Source organism: Primulina eburnea, chromosome 5, assembly GCF_022965805.1.
Source record: "Primulina eburnea isolate SZY01 chromosome 5, ASM2296580v1, whole genome shotgun sequence".
In the NCBI taxonomy this organism is placed as follows: domain Eukaryota; kingdom Viridiplantae; phylum Streptophyta; class Magnoliopsida; order Lamiales; family Gesneriaceae; genus Primulina; species Primulina eburnea.
The window spans coordinates 24487323-24514988 of NC_133105.1; the positions used below are offsets into that span (position 1 = coordinate 24487323).

At 34.7% G+C, this 27666-nt stretch overlaps 2 protein-coding genes across 3 annotated transcripts; one reads left to right on the forward strand and one right to left on the reverse strand.

The window, feature by feature from the left end:
- The first annotated feature begins 2239 nt into the window (after positions 1-2239).
- LOC140833102 (hydroxyproline O-galactosyltransferase GALT3-like) lies at positions 2240-19666 on the forward strand. Of its 2 annotated transcripts, XR_012118287.1 has the most exons (8): positions 2240-3180; positions 4022-4257; positions 4406-4681; positions 15276-15404; positions 18230-18406; positions 18504-18611; positions 18739-19009; positions 19091-19666. XR_012118287.1 is itself a non-coding variant. In XM_073197539.1 (7 exons), the coding sequence occupies exons 1-7, from the start codon at positions 2433-2435 to the stop codon at positions 18946-18948; spliced, it is 1884 nt and encodes a 627-aa protein (XP_073053640.1). In that variant the 5' UTR covers positions 2240-2432; the 3' UTR covers positions 18949-19049. The 2 variants fall into 2 exon arrangements, 1 of the variants encoding a protein (XP_073053640.1); XM_073197539.1 differs by lacking the exon at positions 19091-19666 and having other exon boundaries at positions 18739-19049.
- A 296-nt stretch (positions 19667-19962) lies between these two features.
- On the reverse strand, positions 19963-21310 carry LOC140833103 (probable enoyl-CoA hydratase 1, peroxisomal). The gene is made up of 3 exons (XM_073197540.1): positions 20836-21310; positions 20302-20584; positions 19963-20166 (listed from the first exon to the last, which is right to left on the reverse strand). Exons 1-3 carry the CDS (start codon positions 21252-21254, stop codon positions 20062-20064), a joined length of 807 nt encoding a protein of 268 aa, XP_073053641.1. The 5' UTR covers positions 21255-21310; the 3' UTR covers positions 19963-20061.
- Positions 21311-27666: the final 6356 nt, after the last annotated feature.

A 27666-nucleotide genomic window follows, 5' to 3' on the forward strand; every position in this document is an offset into this window, starting at 1 on the left:
CTGAGTTTCGTCAATCATCAAAAACGGAGAAATTGTTGGAAAGTAAATTTCAGTGATTCAACAAACTAAGCTTCGAAACGCATTTGTATAAACTGATCAAAAGCAACGTAGCAACGAGCTAACTGATCTATTGCCACTAGCTGAAGATTAATGAGTACCAATTATAAATTATACACATCTTCAGCTGAAGCAGAAATATAACTGACTGATCAGTTGAATCAAATCAATTGTGAGTATTTCAGCAAAGTATCTTTCAGCTCATCCTTCAACTGTACATGTCATCAGTTGAGAACGACAACCGACAAATAGTACAAACAGACTGCAACTAATAGTGAGACGCCGCATTTCATAAATTGCAGTGTACGAATGTCAGAAGATATCGACATGGAAATCAACGGATATAAAGATTCAAATGATATTTAATATTACCGTTGAGGGGGAAGCCTAAAAATAGGTTAAGAGGGCAGCAGAGAAAATAACACACGAACTACTATTCTATTCAAGCTTGCTGTCACTCTGCTAAAATCACAACTCGCATTCATATATTAAAGCTCACTCTTATCAGACTTATCAATAGCATTCAAGGCTACCTTTACGAGCTTATTAGCATCTTGAAATCTTTGTTAGATTTATAATCAATTTGTGTTGTATTCAGTCACGCACTGTAAAGCTTTTGTGAACTAAGAGTTTCAGTTTGGCTGTGTTAAGTCCAAACTGAAGTGGGTCAATACAACGTTTGTATTCGATCAAAGTCTTTAGTAGAAATACTATCTTCGTAATAGAAAGGGTGACGTGGGAGTTGTTCTATTCTCCGAACATCCAGAAACAAATTGTGTGCATTTCATTTTAGTTACTATCTATTATTCTATCTTTCAGTCAGTTTACTTCCGTAACTGATATTCAGTTAAATTGATTGTTATCGATTGACAAGATACCGAATGTCAGTTTGTCACTAAACTGAACCCTGTATACGAAAAGAATACATAATCAGTGAGTGTTTATTCAACCCCCTCTTCTAAATACTTATCACGTACTCAGCGATCCTTTCTAATGTTCATTTCATTGATGCGTAACATGAACAAATGATAACTAGTTTTTTTCGGAAAACACATATGGCAGAAAAAAATAAATGATGTGATGACTAAGGTTTCTATTTTAAAATAATAAATTACAACTTAACATCTGTCAATAGTTACAGGTGACTGACCTACTTTTATTGGAGTTGACAAAAACAATCATAGCATTTGTTATAAATTATCTATGACTCAACATATTTCATATAATATATGAAAATTGACTTAGCTTCCTCCATCTTACCTTATATATATGCTTAATTACTTGAAGTTTAACATAATTACTGTGTTATAATTTCCCAATACATATCCTTTTACAAACTATAAATGCAATGTATAAATCAAATCCAATGGAAGACAATATTTACTGTACATGTATCTACTACGGACAATGTCATTACAATTATTTATTTTATTAAGAAGTTTAAGAACTAATAAGAAGATTTTACTCCAACCCAATATGAACCGTCGTCTTACAAAGAGTACTTAAGATGTAATCAAAGTTTTCGCTTCTGCTAGACTACACAAATGACATTAAAACAGACCTAAATATAAGCGAGCTCCATCAAAACCAACATATACAATAAATTAATAATAAAACAGTTACCTTATAGTATCTAAAATGATTAGTTGTAAAACATATGTGTAAACTTATTAAAAGTTTTAGATTATACTTTACCAAACCTGAGTATATGAAAAATGATTCCCCCTTCTTAATTATGTGTTTTTACTTTTTATTTTTTTATATTACATCAATCGTCTCTCTGTGAATTTTTTTTACCTACATGATACTGAACTCTACTTTCTTCTTAATGCAAAATCCGAACAACTTCTATTTATATACTTAATTTCTTTTATTAATCCTTCATTGTAGCAATCTATTCGGTTGTCTTACGAATTAAATTAAATCTCATATTTAAACATATTAAAAAATTGAGGTTACCAAATTCATAAATATGCCGAATAATTTCTTAAATAAAAAACCTTATATCTGCTAAGATCCGGTCTATGTTAAAAGGTTTTCAAATTTTTTTTATTAAACTAAAATAAATTATTAAATAAAACCTTCACAAATATGAAGATATATTTAGTTTCTCTTTGAAAAAAAAATATAAATGATCATATATATTAGCCTAGGTAAGATAAATAAATTGAGGTGCCCTGCCTAGTAATATATGTGTGCGCGAAACATAATTATCCCAAGTCAAACGTGCGAGACCAACTTGCGCAAGAAGAGCGACCCACTTTTCTTTGATCTTTTGAGGAGGGAGCTGTATCGGCCGGTTCCTCGTGAATCTTGCGAAAATGTTCTTTGAAGAAGATCTTATAGATGGGTAGTGGATAGAGAATCATTAAGGGATGAAGAAATGGACCGGTGGTTTATTGATTGTAGGCCTAGCTTTCATTTTGGTGCTCAGCTACAGTTTTATTGGAAAACCCGAATCTCCCAGGAAGCAGTCTTCTGCGTATGAATATTTCAACCCCCATCCACCCGAAGAAGGTAATTCAGATGGCGATGATAATTTATCTTTGGCAAAGAAAGAAAGGCTACGGGTTGTTCAGAAAAAACCCCAGCTGACACATCTTCAAGGGCTGAGTGATTTATACAGTTTGAGCGAGAATGTGACAGACGAAGAGTCTGATGCCTTGCTAGTGTGGAGGAAGATGAGATTTTTATTTACACGATCAGATGCATTGCCTGAAACAGCTCAAGGGATTAAAGAGGCTCTCGCTATATGGAAAGATTTACTGCCCATGATTGAGAAAGACAAGGCTTTAAGGCTTGGTGACATTACTGCAAATGAAATTGAAAACTGCCCTTACTTTGTCAAAGCATCTAATAATGAACTTGAGATCCCTTGTGGTCTACTTGAGGACTCTTCTATCACTCTTATTGGGATCCCAAATTCCGAGAAAGACAGTTTTCAAATTGAACTTATAGGCCAACGAGAGCTGAAACCCCCAATTGTATTGCAATACAAGGTCTTTTTACCTGGGGAGAACTTGACAAAAGAGCCTTTTACTATTCAGAATACGTGGACTAAAGAATCTGGGTGGGGCATGGAGGAGAGGTGTCCTGACCATCGTATGTCTGGTGTTTTAAGAGGTACTCATTTGGGAGATAATTACAATGTGAAAATACAGATACATAGATAATTAAAAGAAATGCTCTAAATATTTATCCTTCAGTTTTCGTTTATCTTCTGTTGTCATTTCTGTTTCTATCTTGCTTAGCACTAGTCACCTTACTGTGGACTGTAAGATAGATCAACGTTGTAGATTTCATTTCTGAGAAATGAACATACTGTTTCTAGCCTTTAAAGATTAGCAACGCTTAGTTAAAATATGGTCACTGACAAATTAATTTTTCTAGTGGTCCTAGAGTTGATTGTAAGAGTAAAGACGCTTTGTACTGGGATTGAATTGCCCTTTTCTTGAATAAGTGCGTAACGCAGAAGATGGGTTTCATGTGGTTCCACCTGGTGATTTTTGTTGGCTTTGACGTTATTTATCAGCTGATGAGTGACCACATTATATTAAAGTTGATAAGGATCTGAGTTAGATTTCATGCATTTGCACTTGGTGGTTTTGTTGGCTTTGACACTTAATATTAGCTGCAAAGTGACCATGCCAAAAGTGGATAATGGTAGAGTCTTTTGCACAAGTCATAACAATGCATCCTTTGCTCAGTAGGATCCGTTCTGCTTAATAATTTAATCTGTTTCCTTTGCATGGCATGATTCATGCTTAAAGTCAGCTTCTTTAGAACCTCCATATAAGTGTTGAGATTTGAGATTATTGCTTGAAATTTGACGCTAATTCTTTTGTCAATTTAACCTTTATTGGTGTTTATTTTCCTTGATGGACTGATCAAGTGCAACATTCAAATCGGCCAAAGAACACTAATCCTTTTGTCAATTTAACCTTCATTGGTGTGTATTTTCCAGTTGATGGACTGATCAAGTGCAACATTCAAATTGGCCAAAGAACTGCAGAGGAAAGTTTAAATGCCAGTCACCCTACATACAAAAAATTTGCTAATATTTCTAGAGGGACTGTGAGTGCAAGCACTGCCCTCCACTTTGTTGAAGGTAACCCCTTTACAGCCTCATTGTGGGTTGGCGCCGAGGGATTTCACATGACAGTGAATGGAAGGCATGAAACATCATTTGCACATCGAGATGTAAGTTTTTTTGGCATTTCAAAATGTTGGTAGCAACTGCTTGGGCTATGTAATAATTAAGAGCACCCTAGATTGGTTTCCTTGACTGGTTTGCCATGACGCTCTTGCTATATACGAATTACTAATGATTATTATTATGCAATTGTAGAATCTTGAACCCTGGTTAGTTAATAGAGTCAGTGTGAAGGGTGGCTTGACCATTATGTCTCTCCTAGCAAAAGGTCTTCCTGTTACTGAAGATGTAGATTTGGCTGATGCTCAAAACCTCAGAGCCCCATCACTCTCTAATAAAAGGCTTGCACTTCTAATTGGGGTTTTCTCTGCTGGGATTAACTTTGAGAGGCGTATGGCCATAAGAAGAACCTGGATGAAATATGATTCCATACAGTCTGGGGATGTGGCTGTCCGCTTCTTCATTGGACTTGTAAGTCAATCACTTCAACTGAGATGACTAGATTTTATCAATCAAAATCTATTACTGACATCAAATGATGCTATTATATATTCAAGGGGAGGGTTTAGATTAAAATTTGGTAAAACAAAATCTGTCATAAACTCTTCCAACTAAATATTATGTAGGAACAAATCTTTTACCTTTAAATTTAGTGGGAAAATATGTTTTTTTTTCCAAAATTAATTTTAATTTGGGTACTAAAAATACTTGCATAAATTTTTTATGCTCACACAATGCTTGTGATTGATTGGTCAAGTGAATTATGTACTACTGCTAGGTATAATACAATTCAATGGTTTTGTGATTGATTCTCGAGTCCATACAAGATTGTGGAAAATATTGGGAAAGACGGTTTTTCATCTTCATTTATGTAATTGAATGTAGCTAAAAATATTGTTTTGTGATTGATTCTCGAGTCCATACAAGATTGTGGAAAATATTGGGAAAGACGGTTTTTCATCTTCATTTATGTAATTGAATGTAGCTAAAAATAATATGGAACAAAGAATTCGAGTAATTCTCTCGAATTCTCGGAGATATTGAATATGTTGCTGAAAAACCATGTCTCTGATAACAAGGAAACACAAAAAGTACTGGGTTAAGAGAGAGAAAAATTTGAAAAAAGCCTTTCCCTCCCTTCCGCGAAGTAAGCTGGTTGACATCACTCGAGGTTCTACTCCGGTGACCGTCGCCGGCTTCCGGCGCACCTCATCGCTCATTTCCGACCACCGACTAACCTCATCGGCGGCTCGTTTCCCTGTTTCTTACTGTCTTTTCGTTCTTTTACTCCCCTTTCTTTCATTCTCGGACCTTCGATAGGTCCGCCCATTTGTCATCGTCGCCGAAAGACGACTGTTGGACGGCCGCTTTCTATTTCTCTTCATCATACCACTTCACTTTCGTCTCAGATCTTCTTTTGCCCAATGGATTTCAGAGATGTGGTTAAGATCGAGTTCAAAACTTTTTCACTTAGGAAAGTGAACGGAGGATTCTCGATATTGTGGTCGGAAAAAAACAAGGAATGCGACCTATATTCTGGAATTAGCTAAGGAAGAGGCAGCCTGGGTTAGCTCAAAAATTAAGGAAATTTTGCACAAGCCCAAATTATCTCCGGATTTCTATCGTTTCAGGGGAAAAAACTCGACACTGATACTTCAAAGATTTGCTAATAGGAGAGGACAGTTCATTGAAATCTCCAGATTTAACTTGTTGGGGAGGAAACAGATCATCATTGTGCCAAGCGGTGCGAACTCTTTTGGGTGGACAAGGATTTCAAACATACTCACTAGACTACTGACAGTGAATTCTCAGAGACCGTTTAAAGCTTCTACAGATCAAGAAAAATCCCCTATCAAAGGTATTCGACATAACGAGCCTCTACCAAGAGCAGCATGGGACTTTCAACGAGATTTACAGAGGAGTCCGCATATTTGTGAAGCAAAGCGATACGAGAGGAATTGGCAAGAAGCTATTATCGTCACCAAAGAAAGAGTTAATATACAATGGGAGCAGATTGAACTGATATTAGGCAATGATGTCAAGAGAAGAATCACATTATACCCATTCCAAGCCAACAAAGCAGTATGGTGGCCTTCAAACTCGACGGAACTTCTGCAATACCTTCAACTGAAAAGGGGGTTCTTTGATGGCGGCGTGTCTTTAGCGTTCGAGGAATGGAGACCTAACATCAACTCGTCAGATACAGTCTATAGGTGCTGCAACAGCTGGATAAAAATTTCGGGTTTGCCTTGGAATCTCTGGGAATTCGCCAACTTCAAAATTATTGGCGATCGATGCGGAGGTTTGGTGGAAATCAGCAACGACACATTATCTTTCCGAGATTTGGGGGCTGCCAAGATAAAGGTCAAAGGTAACAAAGATGGCTTTATCCACAACAGATTGATGGTACAATTAAACGGGGAAGAGTTGGAGCTCAACATATCTGTGGAATCATTCGATTTAAAGGCTTACGAATCTTATGCAAAGCAAACTTACGCCCAAGTCGTGGTTAATGGGAAGAAGATGGCGGCGGGGTGGGGAAATTATAACATCCAAAGGATCAATAATGCAGAAGGACATAATTTCTCCTCTCACAAGGATAAGCCGACTGAAGAGCTAAGAAATCCGCATTTGACTGCAGTACCAACAGGGAGTCCAAGCAAAAACTTGAAAGGAGTGCCGAATATGGAAAGAAAGGTGGTCAAAATATTACAACGAGTTTTGCCAAAACAAATAGAAGATTTCAGACGATCCACAATATTTTCAGCAACCGTTAAAGCAAGTGAGACCAGTGCCAAACATCACGGCGACAATGGCACAACAGAAATACTGCCTTCCTTTGGTTACTCCTACTGCCGAAGAAATAGAAGAGCTCTCAAGGATGGCGCGGTTTTGACAGAAATAGAAGGGGAATACAAGGCGGATGAAATGCTCACGGAGGAAGAGATCATGGCAGGGGAATTTGATGACCCCCAAGATGAATGTTTCGATGATAAGTTTGCATCTTCAGACTCGGGGAGTCAGTTGTCGAATTACCCAGATTCTTTGGAAGGCAATGATACAGAAGATTTAGACATACAGAGGCTGTTTCTCCAGGAGGACACTAAACAGGTCATCAAAGATTCATTTTCCCTCGACAACACCACACCTCTAGTGGGCAAGGTACTTTCCAGTTTTCGACCATTGCATATTCCCCATTCAATCAAACACCATTCTCTTCTTCCTGCGTCTTTTTGTACCTTTAGCTTGTATAGAGGGTTCTTAGGGGGGATGTCAATAAGCATTAATGACAAGTCGAGTCCCGAGAGCGATTTATCCAAGGGCAAGTCGGTGAAGATCACTACTGTCGATGAAAAGATAATTGGGAATGCTAATTCGGATCACAAATCAGTCAAAGAGGTTAAAAAGAATGCGGCCAGCTTAAGCAGAGAACTTGACAGGCTGAAGTGGGGCATTAATTATGAGAAAGGTTCGAGTTCCAAGGGTTCGAAACGGTTGTTATGAAGATTTGCTCGTGGAATATTAGGGGGGAGGGTCGTCGAGAAGAAGGGAACTAGTTAGGACGGTCATCCGCAAGGAAAACCCGGACATTGTTGTGATTCTAGAGACTAAGAGGAATGTTGTGGATCGTAGGTTCGTTGCAAGTATTTGGAAATCGAGATTCGTGGATTGGATCTGTTTACCGGCAGAGGGGAGATCGGGCGGGATATTAGTAATGTGGGATCCTAGAGTTGTGTTGGTAAGCGATAATTTGATCGGCCACTTTTCGGTATCTATTCAAATCAAGTTCAGTGATGAAATCATGTGGTGGTTCACTGCGGTGTACTTTCCTCAATCTATTAGTGGAAAAAGTTAGAATTTTGATCCCCTTCCTTGAGCCATTTTATTTTTGCCTTAAAACCATCCGGTCCCGGAGCCTTGAAACCATCACATTCGAACACGGCATTTTACCAAAAGAATTGGGATAAAGTTGTTTTGTGCAATCAGCTGATCATCTAAAAGAGGCGGTGGGGTTGCTAAAGTTGTTTTGTGTGCACTCGGGGCTGAAAATCAATCTTGAAAAATCAGCGGTACTAGGGCTGAATCACTCGGATTTTGAGGTTGAGGAGATGGCGAAACTACTGGGCTGTAGGCGAGATAACTGGCCAATTAAGTATTTGGGCGCACCGTTGGGAGGGAACCCTTCGAAACTTGAATTTTGGGAACCTGTTGTATCAAAACTTTCAAAAAAACTCGCCAATTGGAAGAAGTCATTCCTTTCAAGAGGTGGCCGATTGATTTTGATCAAATCTGTATTGAGTGCAATGCCAACCTACTTCATGTCTCTTTTCAAGATGCCGTCTCGAGTGGCGAGACATATGGAGAAGTTGATGAGGGACTTCTTTTGGGATGGACCGGATGGGGAGAGACACTGTCACGTGGTTGGATGGCAACAAGTCTGCAAGCACATAGCGAGAGGCGGACTTGGTTTGGCTGACCTACGGTTGAGGAACTTGGCTCTATTAGGAAAATGGTGGTGGCGATGCGCAATGGAAGACAAGCCTTTGTGGAAAAAAGTTGTGGGCAGCATATATGGGTTTCAATCTAATGGGTGTGACGTGAACCTTGCAAAGAATTCGACTTTCAAAAGCCCGTGGAAGTTTATCTCTCGTGCTCACTCGACTTGTCACCATCTAATAGGAACGGTGCTTAAGGGGGGGAACTTGCTGCGTTTCTGGGAAGATAGGTGGGAGGGTTTGGTGTCTTTTAAAGAGTGTTTTCCTCGACTGTTCTGTCTTTCGCTTTCTGTCAATAAACCAATCAACCAATTTTATTCCTTAGTCGAGTCTCAGGGAGAGTCCATTTTTCAGTGGGATATAAGGTTTAGAAGGGATTTAAACAGTTCCGAGTTGGAAGAGTTCACTACGCTATTAGGAGTCTTAGACACGGTTAGATTGTGTGTGGGTTCTGTGGATGTCAGGGTTTGGCTAGGAGATCCCTCGGGAGTCTTTTCTGTCTCATCTCTATATGATTCACTCATTCAGACAAATTCTTCTCATGTGTTCCCTTACCATTCTAATATCTGGAAAGTACCAATACCACTAAAGGTTAAGGTGTTTTCTTGGATAGTCGCTTTGGGGAAATTGCAGACATGTGACGTAGTTCAAAAGCGGATGCCGGGGTATGTATTATCCCCACAGTGGTGCACTTTATGTAAGAAAAACGATGAGACTCAAGATCACATTATGTTGCACTGCACGTTCACGACAAAAATATGGACACAAGTTATGCAACACCTGGGATTCGAATGGGTTTTTCCAAGAAGATCGCAAGACATGTTTATCACCGAGCCGGGATTCCTCAAGGGAAAGAGCCTGACAAACTTTTGGCACTTAGTTGTGCATTGCACTTTTTGGTCTATTTGGATGGAACGCAACAGCAGAATATTCAGGGATGAGGAAAAAACGTGGGAAGATTTATGGGACAGTATCAAATTCAGAGTGGCTACTTGGACAATAATCATTCCCAAGTTTCAGCATATCACATTATCTGAGTTAGCTAGGGATTGGAAGTTCTTGTTAGTTTAATTTCCTAGCATTTGATGTATGTGGGTTGCTCAGATTGTGGATTACTCATCCACTGTAATTGTAACAATCTTTATTAATTAATAATATATAATAGTTTCTGATCAAAAAAAAAAACCATGTCTCTGATAATGTACCTGCATGTGCAATTTTTGCATCTCTGTATTATTTATTGACCCTTCTAAATTCCCGTGACATAAAAAAATTGGATATTGCTTTTTTCCTACAGTAGCAAGAAACAAATGCCTGCACATGAATACACATTAAGAGTTATATGAATTAAGAAAACAAATGTTTTTCTTTATTGTATTATCTTGTTTATATTCTTGTAGGATTATTATTAGTTGTTGAAATTATAAATATAATTAGAGGAAACTCTTATGATAATTGCGAAATAAAATTTCATGTTAATTATTGTGACGAGTCGTGTCTTAAAATAGTACTATTTTAATATTTGCGGAAAATTTTGAATTTTCTTATTAAATAATTTATTATAAATATAACTCGTAAAATAAATAACTGTCACCAAGCATAATATTATTTAAATACCAAAACTATAAAATCCTTAATTTAAAACATCCACCATAATTTGAAAAAATCTAATAAAAAAATATCAACTTACTAATCACCAAAACCCGTGCAATAAAATTTGAGAAAATAGTTTTAAACGTGCATAATTAAAATCCCATAAACTACAAGGTCCTCAGGTTTGCATTGCCACTAGTCCGAGCTTGTTCACCGGTCACCGCCTCCCATCTCCTCAAATATATCATCTGCATCGATCAAGTCTAGTGAGCCTAATGACTCAACATACATAAACCGTGAATAACAAGTAATACATGATAAAAATCCATGCAATTTAAACATAGCTTGTACATAGAATAATATAAGCATAAATATGTATAACGTGACTTTCCTGCATAAAAATTTCCATAAAATCATATGTTCGTGGTCATCATAATCATCATAATCGTAAATCATTTTGCGTAGAGTTCTGTTCAATGCAAGTGACCTATACACATAAATCGTTTGATCAAACTAAACCACAATATTGGGCCGGTATGGATCATCAAAGCCCTTGGACTAGATCTCCGCTCCCTAACATAACATGATTCCTCCGAAAAGGTTGGAGAGGTCTTCAGACACATTCTCTGGCTTCCAAATCCATAACATAATTTGACCACAAGACAAATCACATATCTCAAAAATAATTATTTCGCACGTCATACATTCTTACAACCATCATGAACCTCGTTAGATCGACCTCGGACTTGCTGTCCGCCCTAACATACTAAGGTTCATTTTGACTCATACGACTCCCGAATTAAACAGAACTACTTAGGACGTACCAATCGACTCGGGACTCGACCCATACATGAAATACTTTCTAGCCTACTGCCCAGCATCTAGACCAGCCCTGAACCATGCCCAAATCCCGTACCATGCACAAAAAACCAAATAGACATAAGCTACCCAAAGAGTGACGCTATAGCACTTCTGCGTTCTGTACGACTTCCTATCGATTCTAACTCAAACCAATACCAAAACAAGCCCTAGACTCGACCCTTAGACATAACGTACAACCTTGGTCCAGCCCGTTCTAGCCCATGCATATGCACCAGCCCTTAAACAACCCAAAACAGCAGCCCTAGCGAACAACACCCCATGCATGCAAGCTTGTAACTTACGGCTCCAGCAGTTATTTCCACCCAACCAGACCCTAACCAACCATTACCAGACCTACCTCGGGACCCTAAGACCCCGCCTAGACCCTAGATACACACCTGGTCCAGCCAACAACCAACCTGACACCACACAAAGTTGCGAACACCAATATGCGTGGCCGTGCGCTGTTTCGTCCCTTGCTGCACTTGCAGCTTCTCGACTTTCTATCGGGACACTTAAAGACTTATAAACACCTCCTTAAACAAAAACATACGTAGCAGCAAGCCATAGGATCGGTCCAGCGAAGACGACGATTTAAAACTCGAGAAAACTAAGAAGTTCATGCGTAATATGTATCGAAACGAGTTTTAAACGAGTTCTAACATATATATAATTAAACCAATGAGTTTTCATTCTATATTTGATATCAAAATACAGTATATAACATGATCGATGCATAAAAGAAAGGTTTAGATATGCCTTTACGTTAAAGCACACGAATAATCGACAAACAAACTCGTGAGAAAACGGAGGCCGGACAGAGACGGTTTGCTACGTTTTATGGCTCTAAAAGTGAGTAGATTAATCAAGGAATGTTGTGTGATAGATGACTTAAGCTTGTTGATGGAGAAAATTGAAAAAAAATCCCAGCTTAGGTGATGCAACTTTTGGCCAAGTGTGTGTATTTAGCGTGTGTGTGTGTGTGTTACGTGAATGATGATGCAGAGTTAGGGTAGGATTCTTTTATAGATTACTTAGGATTTTTATTAGGTGTTGTAGTTTAATTAAAACACTAATTAAATTTACTGATTAAGCCCTTACAATTTAAATTAGTAATTTAGCCTTCCAATTTTTTTAATTAATGGTCATAGAAATTTTAAATTCTACCCATAATTAAATACCACCTAGTTTAATTAATTAAGTCATAAAATAATTATTAAAACATTTTATTTCGAGTTGACGTATATAAATCCCTTATTTTTGAATTTTGTTAATTAAAATGCTTAATATTTCTATTTCACTCGATAAATTAAATTTAGTCCGGAAATACTAAAATTTATAAATCCTTTAAAATACTATTTTCTTGACTTAAAATAAAAATATAACTTAAATTTTTAACATCTTAATCTTCTTCGGTCTCATTTCCCGGTTCAGTATCGAATGTTAGTCTGAAAAACTAAACTCGTTAAAACATCTTAAGTATAAAATTGCATAATAAAATAAATATATATACTTTTAAAATAATTTAACACATAGCATGCATTACTTAAATTATTAACTAAATAAATAAATTAATCCGATAATGCATGAGATTTATGTGTTCTAGTTTTTGGTCACTACAGTTATATAATTTAAACGAGATACTTCTCAAATAAATCCTTTTATCAGTTACATACTTTATATTGTCAATTTTGAAATGTAAACATCGAAAAAGTTTCCATGACCAGTATTTTAAATAATTTTAAATTTATTAGAACTTCAAACTTATTTAATACCACTGTTTTTATATTGTTGTTAATAATTGTTTTGTTAGAATTTATTAAATCAATTATATTATTCAAGTAAACTACTATCATAATCATCAACAAAGATCCATGACCAATTCGAGAAGTAAACAATAAGATAAATTTTTTACAGTAAGGTATAAAGTTATTGGATTTTTAAATTTCTTATATATTTATGGTTTGACTATTTAGTTATACTTTTACCAACTTTTATATTTATCATTTCTCATATATTAATGATGTAACTTCTTTATCACTTTTTTAATTATCTGTTTATTAATTTACGTCTTTTACCGATCTTAATAGTTTGAGCAACAAATTTGATACTTTGTTGTGAAACAGGTCATACCTGAATCCAATTATATTCATGTGTAAATGAGTTGAGTAACTCTAAAGTTATTTCAAAATATAGCCAAAATTTCAACCGATTTACATTTAAAATCATTTGGCAATGTAAAAGAAAAGCATTCAAATTTTCCTCTATTTACATTATTTAGAAGGTTAACTGATTTTGTTTTTTAGTTTCTTAATGATATTGTGACATTTGAGTTGCTGCGAATTTTATTTCATGACTTGTTATTTTCTACTAAATTTTAAAATGCAATGTTGCAATGGATTTGGTTGAAGAAAAGTATGAATGGAGCATAACATATATGATAGTCGAATTGTTGAGCAAACAATGGATATGATATTGATAAACTACGATAGAATAAATAATATGATATGAAGTAACATTATTATTTGTAGTTGTACACTTGAACAAAAAATTATGAATATATTCAACTTTCAAAGACACGATACTTTGATTACAAAAACTGAGTGAACTAAATAATATAATATGAATATATTCGAATTTAAATAAAATGATACTTTAAATTTATGAAAGTATGAAACTATACAAAATGCATAAAAAATGATGTAAGATGTGCGTTTTTAAGCTAAATAAGCTAAGTGAACATGCTATTGATATTTAAGAAACAACAAATTTCAACAACAAAATTGTTTAAAATAAGATGGAATATTTAATATGTTCGGCCCAATGATCCAGCTTTCTCTTGACTCTTTATGTTACAATTGTCCTGCATTGAATATTAAAACTAATAAATAGTGACTTATATATACCAACGAGGTTACACCACCTAATAGGCAAGTATTTTGGGATGGAACACCTCTTGGTTTTATAACCTAACATTGGTGCTCTTCTTGAGAGGTGGCATAGCGGAAAGGGCATTCTAGAAAAAGACTACAATTGGATCATTGACGCTAATTATGCCAAAAAAAAGACATTTTATAGGCTGGTTTAAGGTGCATGATGCATGCACTGAATAATGAAATGTACGGACGTCGGCTTCTCAAAGGGTTGGCGATGTTATAATTGTCTTACTTCGAATGTTATACCTAATAAAAGGTTGCTTATAAACCAATGAGGTACACCACCCAATAGGCAAGCTTTTTGGGATGGAACACCTCTTAGTTTATAACTAACACTTTATTGGTGCTCATTTCCTGGGATGCCCTACCTTTCCAAATAAGGCATATTATAGGTTGGATTAAGGTGCCTTGTACATGCAGTAAGTACTGAAAGGTGAGTGAAAGCCATCTACAGTGGGCCGCCGTTGACATCGACTTCTCAAGGGGTCGGCAGTGTTACAGTTGTCCCAAATTGAATATTAAACCGAACAAAGAGTGACTTATAAACCAAATAGGTTACACCGCCCAATAGACAAGTCTTTTGGATGAAACTCCTCACTTTCTTGGTGCGTACTTCCTGGGATGCCCTCTCTTTCCCTCCATAATAACATATACAATACTCCGTATGTGTACCTATGTTGCATTAAGTTTACTATGGTTAATATTCAACCATAAAAATGAGAGAACAAACTGAATCATTAACATTTTATTGGTATATGTGATATATATAAATGTTAGAAGACTAGTAGAAAAGCAACATTTTTTTCAGTTTATTTAACATTCAAGTCTATTAACTTTAACTTAGAGCATCAAAAGGCATTTCCTCTTCATCCTCTCATGTCAATTTCCATAGCCAATAAGAACAGACAATTATAAAGTTTATGAATTAAATTGATTCAATAAAATCAATTTGAAGGAAAGTTAAAAAAATGATCAATAATGTAAGCGAAAAACGACATTACCTGTCATTTCAAATAGAAAGAGGCAATTATAAGATGACATTATTGCCATTTCAAAATCTAGAGGCAGAACCATATGAAGGGCAATTGTGTGTATGTATATAGATTATAAATGTATCTAAAGATCATTCGTCTTTTTCTTTTGTAATTGTATTCTTTTTATTTTGATGTAAAATCGCAGCATGTGAATAAAGAAGTGAACTTCAAGCTATGGAAGGAAGCACAAGCATACAAAGATATCCAGTTGATGCCTTTCGTTGACTATTATAGCCTTCTCACTTATAAAACCATCGCGATTTGCATCCTGGGGGTACGCCTTTTATATTACCTAAAGACAAAAGAGGAAATGTGTGCAACTGAAACTAGAATATTTGTGAGAAACTTGTTTGCATTTCTGCTGAACTTTTACAGCCTGTATACACGTTTACAATTTAACATAATAAAGAATTTAAATCTCTAATTGATTCTATAATATTATCCTAATAATCGTTCCTATTCTAATTAGTCATTAAAGGAAATTACACACACACACCATCATATCTTCTAGGTTATTTACTAAATTTTCAACATTCTCCATCAAGCTTACAAATAGATATTTTGCATTCCAAGCTTGCTAAGAAGACTTCCAATACTTGGGTTTAACAGATTCTTGGTCAAGACGTCAATTTCTTGTGCATGAGTAGAGATATAGCACTCCTCCTTCTATTTCGTTCTCAACGAAGCTTTGGTCTATCCTTTCAATGTTCATCCTTTCATGTTGGATTGAATTGTTCATGATGCTAATGACAGATTTGCTATTGCTAGACGATTTTATAGGTGTGCTGATAATAATCTTCAAGTCTTACATTAACCTTTCTAGCCAAATAAGTTAACACATTCCTTGAACAATGGCACAAAATTTAGCCTTAGCACTACTCCTTACCACAACGATTTCTTTCTCGTTTCTCCACAATTTGGAGCAATATCCAGAAGTTGATTTGTAACCTTCACTCCCATCAACACATGCAACATATGTGTAGGTCGAGAGTGAGGAACAAGTAGCTTACCAACCAGACATCGGTACCTTCCAATGTCCTGCTTGCCCAATTTGTTCTCTAGAGGTGTTCGTACAGGCTAACAACCCAATTTCCCAGTTTCATGTAGTAAGCGAAGCGTGTTTTAAGGGATGAAACTACCCTCTTTAATTAATCGGTATCTCCACACCGAGAAAGTACCTCAAGAATCCTAGATCTTTGACTTCATATTCTTCTATCAATTTTTTTCTTGAGTTTATCATTCTCAACTGTGTCATCACTTGTGACAAGAATGTACTCTACATACACGATGAGGATGACCCTCATTCCAACTTCTCATCATCGACGAATATAGCATGATCAACCTTTCCTAAGTGTATCCTAGCCGAATGAGTAAATCTGATGAAACATGCACTTGGAGACTATTTCAAGGCATATAAAGATTTCACAAGTTTGTAAACTTTTCCGTTCTCACTTTCTGAATGAAATCGAGGTGGAATTTTCACGTACTTCTTCAGCCATATTTCCATTCAAAAAGTCATTCTCTATGTCAAGTTGTTGTAGTTCCCACTCTAGGTTTGCTGCAACAATAGAAGATGCGTTGATTTGAATTCGCAATGGGTGAAAATGTAGATTCATAATCAATTCCATATGTTTGCTTGAAGCTTTTGGCTGCAAGTTTTGCCTTGTATATCTCCAACGACCCATCAGAGTTGTATCAATCCATGTGCAACCGACATTTGTCTTTCCAGTTCGTAGTGTCATAACCCTTCAAGTCTCGTTCTTCTCAAGAGCTCTCATCTCCTCAAGGATTTCTTCCTTTCACTTTGGAATTTGAAGAGCCTCATGTTCATTATTAGGAATTTTTGCATTGGACATTGTGAAGTGAAAGCAATAAAAGAAGACAACTTGTCATATAAAATAAATATTGATATTAGCTGTTTGGCACTAGACATATTGCCTTTTCTATGAGCAATAGGAATTTCAAGATCATTAAATTCTGTGTGAATAGCTGACTGCACAGGTTCTATTGGTTGATTTCGTCTATGTTCAAAGTCATGACTATGTGACAGAGTAGAGTCGTCTTTCGTTTTCAGCTGTTTTGTCTTGTAACATTTGTAATCTTTCTGATTTGGACAACATCCAACAAACACACATTTGGTGAGCTGATTGAAGTATAGCCAACGAGTTTGAGGTTAATGATTTGGGCCAGTCGAGGCATTTTCTAGAATGGAAGTAGCAGGTTGAAGGATGGTATTGTAGTGTCTCAATGAAAGTACATCAAAGATCTCTTGCAACAAATTGGGAAGAGTGTAGATAACCATTGAACATTCCAATAGAAGTTGATATGAAGCTTGGACGATCTTAGGTATCTGAAAAATACAGGAAAACAATTCTTCTTCAGGGAAAATGAATAAAAGGGAAATTTAAGTATATACAAATGCCAATTGGACAGGTTAAGTTACTGATGAATGTCAACTTTAGGGTACCGTTCATTTAACGAGACAGTTAAAGTCATTTGTCGGAGGAGAAAACAAAATGCCATTACTAGAAGTAGCGAACAAGTTGAATTTAGATCACTGACTCAAAGAGTGTGTGGGGATCTTTGGCTGGAAAGAGTTCTAGAAGAACAAAAGGTGCAAGCAAGTCTTCACTTGATGAGAAGTTTGCCATCATGAGTGCTCATAATTCTGTTCTACGTGATAGAACTAAGCATGGTGTGATGTTGACAATTGATAAAAAAAAAGCTTGAAAAAGAATGATACATACTTCATTTGTTCTAACCACACATCAGGTGGTAGACGTTTCAACCAAGGGCCTTTTTCGAGTTATCAAGTTACAGATATCTTTGCACTATCTTGAGGAGAACCCTTCGCAATTTAGCTATAACGGGGATTATTTTGATTAAGTTATGAAAAGTTAGTGAGTTAGCTATGATTGAGAATTTATTTGAATAAATTGGCAAAATCAAGTCCTAGGATTATATGGAGAGTAAGTGAGTCCTCATTATTTGATGTAGTGGGTTAGTTTGTTTTATATTTGAAGTGAAATACTTCTTGTGAATACAATTCACTAAACTTTATTTCTCCCTGTTGATCGCTTCATGTTTTCTATTGAACAGACAAAAACATTGTCTGCCAAATTTATTATGAAAATGGACGACGATGCTTTTGCAAGGATAAATGAAGTTTTATCAAGTCTCAAGGGGAAACCATCAAATGGACTCTTGTATGGCAGCATATCTTTTGACTCAGAACCCCACAGAGACAAGGACAATAAATGGTACATAAGTGACAAGGTATCACCGAAAGAAATTTTTTTTACTCCCCTACGACATTATTAACTTCAAACATACGTCATCTATAAATTGTGTTGCTGATGGATCTCTTTGGTAGGAGTGGCCGCATTCTCTGTATCCTCCATGGGCTCATGGTCCAGGTTATATAATTTCCCAGGACATAGCAAAATTCATAGTTCAAGGTCACATGAAGAGGGAACTCACGGTAGGATCTCAAATCTTGAGTTAAATCTGTCACTGTTAATTCCCCTCTGAGAACCAGTGGAATGAATTTTTTCGTGTTTTTTTTTCCCAACTACTCTCAAAATTTTATCTATTTTTATATGTGGCAGCTATTTAAACTTGAAGATGTTGGTGTCGGGATATGGGTTGAGCAATTTGAAAAGCATGGTCACAAAATTGAGTATGTAAATGATGACCGATTTCACAATGCTGGATGCGAGTCAGATTATATTCTAGCTCATTATCAAAATCCAAGAAAGATGTTGTGCCTGTGGGAGAAGCTTCACAAAGACCAGAAACCTGAATGCTGTGAAGACTGAATTCATGAACTATTTAATAAATAGTAAATGGATTACAGAACTATTTTACCATATAACCATGGTAATTTATACTTGGATTAATGAGTGTTGTCTTGGATATTTCAATCATCATCGCATCTTTTTTTTTTTTTTTTTCAAAAAGGAATGCTTCGGGTTTTTTACTTAAAGATGCTGAATCGGTGACCAAAAAGATTGCATGAGTTGCAATGCGTTTTTCAAGTGAATGGAAAAGAGTAGCGTGGCTTGGTACTGGGACAACGGTGTTGATTCTTGGAAGATATATATCTACTTGTTGCAAGAAAATGCTGTAGGCCAGTTTTATCTATGTGAAGAAGATCATCGTTGGTGAACTTGTGGTGGTTGCTAGGATTTCCTCAGATTTTGTGGATGGAAATGTACGGTATGTGTACTTTACTCTTTATTATGCAATGTAAGTAAAGATATTTGCTTATGTTTAATGTACATATCTATAAATTTTCAAGGATGGATCACCCTATCCTCAGCAATTCCGAACCTTACTCAGCAAATAGGAGATGACATCATACAACACCCGCATGCTGCAGTACCCGGACTTCCCAAATGATATTTTATCAAAGAAATCAGAAAATTTCACGAGCAATCGGAGTTACGGAGAGATTAAGCTACAGCTTCCCAATTCCGTTCACTCCCAAGCCATTCAACAGCTTCGCAAAAGCGACTATTACTGATGTAGACATTGGACCTTGTTTTGATCTGGATCAAGTTTTTTATCCGTGGTTTTGCACCATCTGTCGTTTCTTCTCGCTTAACGAACAACAGAAAGCCTTAGCTCCATTCCCCGGTTGGTTTCTGCTTGTTCAAGATCCTTCTCAGTTTTGAGGATGCTTAGGTTCCAGATTAGCTTGTCGTGTGAATATTATTTACAAGTTAAGGGAGGTGTGTTACCAATACCATGACCTTTCTAGCTTAAATAGAAATGAGACCTTACACAAAACTCAGAGAAAATAGTTCATTTACCTCCCATCATATGAGCACTGTACAGAAGGAGCATAATGAATAAGCATTTGTGTATCTGGATCCGCCAAATTTATTTACTAAACATTTTAATAATCTGCAATAAAAACACTCAAAATTTCACAACTTGGAAGATGGTTTCTTTGAGCTCCGGCTGGCTATGAATTCTTGCATTTTCTTAAATTGATCAGTGGTCATTCCATCGTAATATTGGTGAGCCCTTTCCTGTGAACAAAAAAAATCATGGTATGGTATATAACAATCCAATCCAGCATTTTCACATACAACTCAATTTCAAAACAATGGTTAAATCAAAGGAAAATTATAGCAGCAAAAGGAAACTGCAGAAACACTTGTTACCTTCTCCAACGCAAGGGCATGACCCAGATCCATTCTGAACCCGTCATTTATAACTGCTTTATACCTCAGCACCAAGTCTTGATTATTCTTAATCATGGATTCCGCAATTTCTCGAGCTTTCTTCAGTACTTCACTTTCTTCAACTACATGATTAACCAAACCCCATCTTTCAGCTTGCTCAGCAGTTACAGGCATCGCCGTCATAGACACTTCGCGAGCTCGATTCGGCCCTATTATGCGAGAAAGCTTCTGAGATAGACCCCAAGAAGGAAATATTCCAAACCTGCGCTAAGCCATTAATCACTTGAAAAGGTACAAACAATATTTAACATCACAAAGAAACCTGATTATTTATTATACCCAAAATCAATTCAAATCCATCTGAATAAAAATCAAGACTTGCAACTCCCTTCAGTTGTGAAACAACACTAGTGAAGATTGGATATAAGTTCGATGATTCAACAATCAATTAAACAGCCAATACCACCAACCAAATCAGCAATTTCATTGTCACACAAGTAGGAAATCTAGTACCTTGCATGGGTATCGATAAATTTAGCTTGTTTAGAAGCCACCAAGAAATCACAAGCCAAAGCAATCTCAAAACCAGCCGTGACTGCGAAGCCGTTGATCGCTCCGATGATGGGTTTGGCGCAGCGCTCTATTTGGTAGACCGGGTCGGTCTCCATATCCTTGAAATCCCCCTTGAACACGTCCTCCGCCGACGTCAGGTCTACGCCGGAGCAGAAGGCCCTGCCGATCCCAGACAATATGATGATCCGGACCGAATCATCAGAACTCAGAGTCTTGATGGCGCAGGCCAAATCGACGATCATGGGCCGGGTCAAAGAGTTGAGAGATTGGGGCCGGTTTATGATGACGTAGGCCACTCCGTCAGGGTCTTGCTTCACCCAGATGAGCTTCTCCGGCGGGTTCTCCATTTGGTTGTACATTATTGTCTGAGTTGTACAAACTTATAATGGATCGGAGTTAAGATTGTTTTGTTTGTATTGGTATGCGTGAGACCTTATCGTCTCACTCACGTGACATTGTTTTTTTTTTATTTATTCCTCTTCCATCCATATATATTAGGAATGATGGTTTGAGAAATATGGATTTATTCTTTCAAAAAAGAAATATGGATTTTATTGAATTGGAATTTATCATTATTGATTGGCAAATTTATGATCCAATTTAATAAGTTTTTTATATATTACCAAATTCTTATAAGCTCTTTTGAGATCTTAGATAAATTAAAAAGTACACAATTTTGATGGGAAAATGAGGAAAAAAGGAGTCACGGAAGAGTTTATTAAGAAAAAGGGAGTGAATGTAATTTATTTTTTTATCCTGTGTTTAAAATTTTTTTAAAAACTAATTTTTTCATTAGTGTATTTTAATTTTATATATAATAAAATTTATAATTTAATTAAATAAAAAACTCACTCGATTCAATTTTTCTATCTTTTCCGACTCAATTTTAAATTTTATTTCATTTTTTATCTTCACAAAAAATATTTTTCTTCTTAACTTTTCATCCTCTCATTTTTTGGCTAACAATTAACCACGAACAACAAATTAAAAAAAAAAAAAACATATATTAAAAAAAAAAATATTTTGAGATATAAAATTTATTAGATCTCATCAGTGTTCATGACCCAAAAATGAAAAGATTCACCCTGAATCGTGAAAGCAAAAGATGTATCACGACCCACGGCTTCATGACCCTGGGTCGCGAAGCACAAGGCTTCCCGACCCATGGGTCGTGAAGCACTTGTGCTTCACAGTGAAGCACAAGTGCTGCTTCCCGACCCAACACTTTGTTGGGTCGTGAAGCTGTGCTTCACGTGAAGCACAAGTCTTCATGGTTCACGACCCAAAGTTGGGTCGTGAAGCACAAGACCCAGTGTTGTGGACTTCACGACCCCGAGAGTCGTGACGTGAAGATTTCACGATACATGGCTCGTGACACGATCCATTAATTTTAAATTTTTATAATTAATAATCTTTGTTTTGTTTTAAATTTATATAACTAATAATCTTTTTGTTTCTTATATGTTTACTTTCCCGCTAAATTTGGAAGAAATCAATTTTTTGAATGTAAGTTAATTTTAGGATCAAGATACGTTGAGATCTGTAAGAAGCTTGTGTCATTTTTAAATGAGAAAGAGATAGAATATTTGGTGCAGTACACTTAATTTGGTAATTTAATTTTATGTGCTAAGATTATAACAATTTCAATCAAAACTGAGCCGAGACACAAAATTGGGTCGAGATTATACTCGACCCACGCGACCCACCAAAGTTGGGTCGCGTGGGTAGAGATGGGTATATATATATATATATATATATATATATATATATATATATATATATATATATATATATATATATATATATATATATATATTGTAACAGATGGATCGAGAAGCATATAAAATTTGCTAAAAAATTTAGTATAATTATAAAATTTGTTAATGTTTACATACAATAAACATTAATTTAATTTCATATGCTTTGACATACATTCATTACATTAAAGTGAATATGTAATGAAATTTGTTATGTAATGAAATTTGTTATGATTATTTTTAGTTTTATTATTATAAAATTTGTTAAGAATTTTAGTAGAATTATAAAATTTGTTAATGTTTATATACAATAAACATTAATTTCATTATTCATATGCTTCGATATACATTCATTAAAGTGAATATGTAATGAAATTTGTTATGAATTTTTTTAGTTCTATTATTATAAAATTTGTTATGAATTTTAGTGGAATTATAAAATTTGTTAAGATTTTTAGTCGAGTATAAATTCAACCCACATTGTTAGAATAAGAGATACATTCTTCTACTTGTTATTAATTTTTTAACTAACATACTTAAATTAACATATAAATAATGTTTACACAAATAAATTTTTTTATACATATTTACATTCTAATAATATATAAAGTAAATTATATATTATAAAATGATCAAAACTCAAAAATATTAAAAATTTCTACCCACTCGACCCATCTCGACCCAAACTCGACCCAAACCCTAAACCCTAAACAAAACCCTAAACCAAACCTCTAACATTATCACTCGACCAACTCTTTTTATTTTTTTATTTAAAAAAAACGTAAAAAATAAAAAAAAATTAAAAGAGAGGGTCGAGCACTCTTCATTTTTTTATTTAAAAAAATTGAAAAATTAGAAGTACTCTTCATTTTTTTTATTTTTTTTTAAAAATTTATTTAAAAAAATAGAAGTAGAAGAGTGGGTCGCGTGGGTCGTGCTCTTCGCGACCCACTCTTCCATTTTTTTATTTTTTTAAAAAAAATAATAAAAAATTAGAAGTAGAAGAGTGACCCACTTTTCATTTTTTTTAACGAGCTAATTAATGATCTTATCTAACTAACCTATTCAACTCCCTTTTCTCGATTTAAAAAAGTCAAAATCCCTTTTATTTAATTAAATTTTAAATGAATCGTATATTTTTTATTGACCCCAATTTTGATAGTATGTTGTATTATATACCATAAAAATGGAAGAAAACCTTGAAAAACAATAAGAAATTATTATAACATTAAAGATATTCAAACAAAAATTCAAACTAAAACAACAGACAATTTCTAGTAAAAGAACTTCGGTATGAAGGTGACCACTGTTCTTTGGTACTAAATCTTTATTACGTCAAAGAGGGACGGCCAAGGTAAAGCCAAAACTTTTAACTGACGAAGAGAAAACGATTAGTATAATTAAAAATGTCTTAGAAAAAAATTTAATAAGTTGACAAGTTTAGAAATTATTGGCCTCAATGATCTCCAAGACATTGCAGAATATTTTGGGGTTTTTTTTAAAAATAATTCAATTTTTAAAGTTAATTTCAAAAGTAATTTTAAAAAAAAAACTTCTGCAAAAGTAATGTAATCCGCGTTTCAGCGTCCGCGCTTATGAAGCACGGACAATGGTGCAGGCAGCTACGGAATATTTTAGCGACGGATTGTATATAAAACCCGTCGTTCCAATGGCATCAGCGACAATTCTATTACCGTCGCTAAAACTGAATCGACGACGGGTTTTAATACCGTCGCTAAATTTAGCGACGGTTTATCAAACCGTCGTTGTTGCCAAAATTTATGCACCATCCAACGTACGTTGGGAAGAAGGATTTGCGCGCTACGAAAAACCACGTAAAGTCGAAAAAAATAAAAATTTAATTTAAAAATTAAATTATTTTTTAAAAAAAAACTCCTCCGATATATTTCTCATATTTACAGACAAATGACAATGTCAATTATTCGTGAACATACCCTAATTCCAAAATTTTCAATTAATTCAACGGCTTGCATCTTTGCAGAGTGCAATGTGCGCTGCGGAAAAAGAATTTGCGCACTGCGAAAACCACAAAAAGTGAAAAAATGAAATTTTAATTTAAAAATTAAATTATTTTTTTTAAAAAAACTCCTCCGATATATTTCTCATATTTACAGACAAATGACAATGTCAATTAATCATGAACACACCTTGATTCCAAAATTTTCAATTAATGCAACGGCTTGAGTCTTTGCAGCGTGCAATATGCGCTGCGGAAAGAGAATTTGCGCGCTGCGAAAAACCACAAACAGTCAAAAAATGAAATTTTAATTTAAAATTAAATTATTTTTTTTAAAAAAACTCCTCCGATATATTTCTCATATTTACAGACAAATGACAATGTCAATTAATCGTGAACATACCTTGATTCCAAAATTTTCATTTAATGCAACGACTTGAGTCTTTGCAGCATCCAATATGCGCTGCGGAAAGAGAATTTGCGCGCTGCGAAAAACCACAAAAAGCCAAAAAAATGAAATTAATTTTTTTTAAAAAAACCCCTCCGATATATTTCCCATATTTATAGACAAATGACAACGTCAATTAATCGTGAGCATACCTTGATTCCAAAATTTTCAATTAATCGAACATACTTGGATTCCAAAATTTTCAATTAATCGAACATACTTGGATTCCAAAATTTTCCATTAATCGAAAAAATGGCATTGTCATTTGTCCGTAAATATGAGAAATATATCGGAGGGATTTTTTTTAAAAAATAATTTAATTTTTAAATTAAAATTTCATTTTTTTGGACTTTTTGTGGTTTTTCGCAGCGCACATATTTTCTTTCCGCAGCGCACATTGCACGCTACAAAGATGTAAGTCGTTGAATTAATTGAAAATTTTGGAATCAAGGTATGTTCAAGATTAATTGGCATTGTCATTTGTCTGTAAATAGGAGAAATATATCAGAGGGTTTTTTTTTTAAAAAAAATAATTTAATTTTTAAATTAAAATTTCATTTTTTCGACTTTTTATTGTTTTCGCAGCGCGCAAATTCTCTTTCTGCAGCGTACATTGCACGCTGCAAAGATGCAAGCCGTTGAATTAATTGAAAATTTTGGAATCAGGGTATGTTCACGATTAATTGACATTGTTATTTGTATGTAAATAAGAGAAATATATCGGAGGAGTTTTTTTTTAAAAATAATTTAAATTTTAAATTAAAATTATTTTTTTCGACTCAAATTTTGGCAACGGCGACGGTTTTCTTAACCGTCGCTACATTTAGCGACCGTGTATAAATCCATCGCCGATTCCGTTTTAGCGACGGTTTTGCACCCGTCGCTGATTCCATTTTAGCGACGGGTGTTATATACAATATGTCGCTAAAATATTCCGTAGCTAACTGGACCATTGTCCGTGCTTCGTAAGCGCGGACGCTGCTCCATGAGCGTCCTTACTTTTGCAAAAGTTTTTTTTTTAAAATTACTTTTGAAATTAATTTTAAAAATTGAATTATTTTTAAAAAAAACCCGAATATTTTGCAAATCTCAGGGTCGTAGATCTGAAGATGAACACAACTGAGGGTGAATCACTTGCAATAATTTGGTCATCTTCTCATTAACTAAAATGACTCGTGATGCAAAAATACTACTAGAATTTTTTTTATAAACTATTTTTTCGAAAATTATATTTAAACACATGCATTCAATAATAGCGGCCAATCACACATTTAAAATAAATGTAGTCAACTATTCGTAAATATTGCAGTTGAAAAGAATATCTAATCATCAAACACTAGATTGTTATTTAAAATAATTCAAATATGCGACATGTAAAGCCCTATCATCCATAACATATAAAAGCGAAAGTGTATAAAAATATCCATGTTTACTCCTAACTCATAAACATAATGTGCGTAAAAAATATGGTCCTCGGGTTAGTGTGCGTATATTCAGCCCCGCTTACTCAGTCTTTGGCGCCTCCAGTCTCCATATCAATATGTTCACCTGCATCATTCACACCTATTGTGTAGAACCCGTTAAATCAGACTACGTATAAGCCATGTATAATTACTATTATTTAAATTAAAATGATCTTTTTATGCATGAGGATTTATATTCATTCTTTTAAATTTTTTGAGTTATTTTACGCAATAGTTTAGTTTTTATCTTTTCAGTTAAATAAGCGAGGCCGGACTGGAGTTGGAATAATGAGATAAATTTTAATAATAAGAAAATATTCCTAGGATTTATTTAAGATAAAGGATAATTTATTTTAATGAAAAAGAATGTTTAGGGATTTAATTAATTAATTGGAGTTAAATAGTAAATAAGTCCTTTTATGTCCAATAATTTAATTAAAAACCTAAATTAAAATATGTGACCAATTGAGATAAGTTAATTTAGGCTTAATTTATTTAATAAGTTGTAACTTAACATGTTGATAATTTATTTTAAAGATTTAGTCATGCTGCAAGAAAATTACTATCCTAAATTAATTTGTTATTTCACTAAAATACATAATTAGTGTTTAAAACTTTAATGAGTTAAAATTCAATAATTAAGCAATTTTTTCCCTCCATTTATTTAGTGAATTTTGGTCACCTCATTGTAGGATTAGTTTTGTGTTGACAACTCACCATTTTTTAATCACTTCCATATCCATTCTTGGTAGATAATCACTTCATTTTTAATCAACAATAATTAATGATTTAAGCAATATTCCTACCCTTATTTGAAAAGAGAATTTTCGGCCACCTCCTTTGTTAGATTTAAAATATTTAGCAACTCTCCATCTTTAATTCATTTCCTTATCTTTTCTTAAGAGATAATTCCATAACATTTAATCTTCAATAATTATTAATTAAGCAATTTTTCTACCTTATTTTGAATGAAATTTTCGGCCATCTCATCCCCCATATCTCCCTCAAATTAAATCATTTCCCTTATCTCTCAACTCAAGGATAGAAAAGTTTCTATCTTGCCATTCTATCTCCCAAATATTTTGCAACTTCCCTATTCATTTCCCTAGACATTCTTCTCTCCAT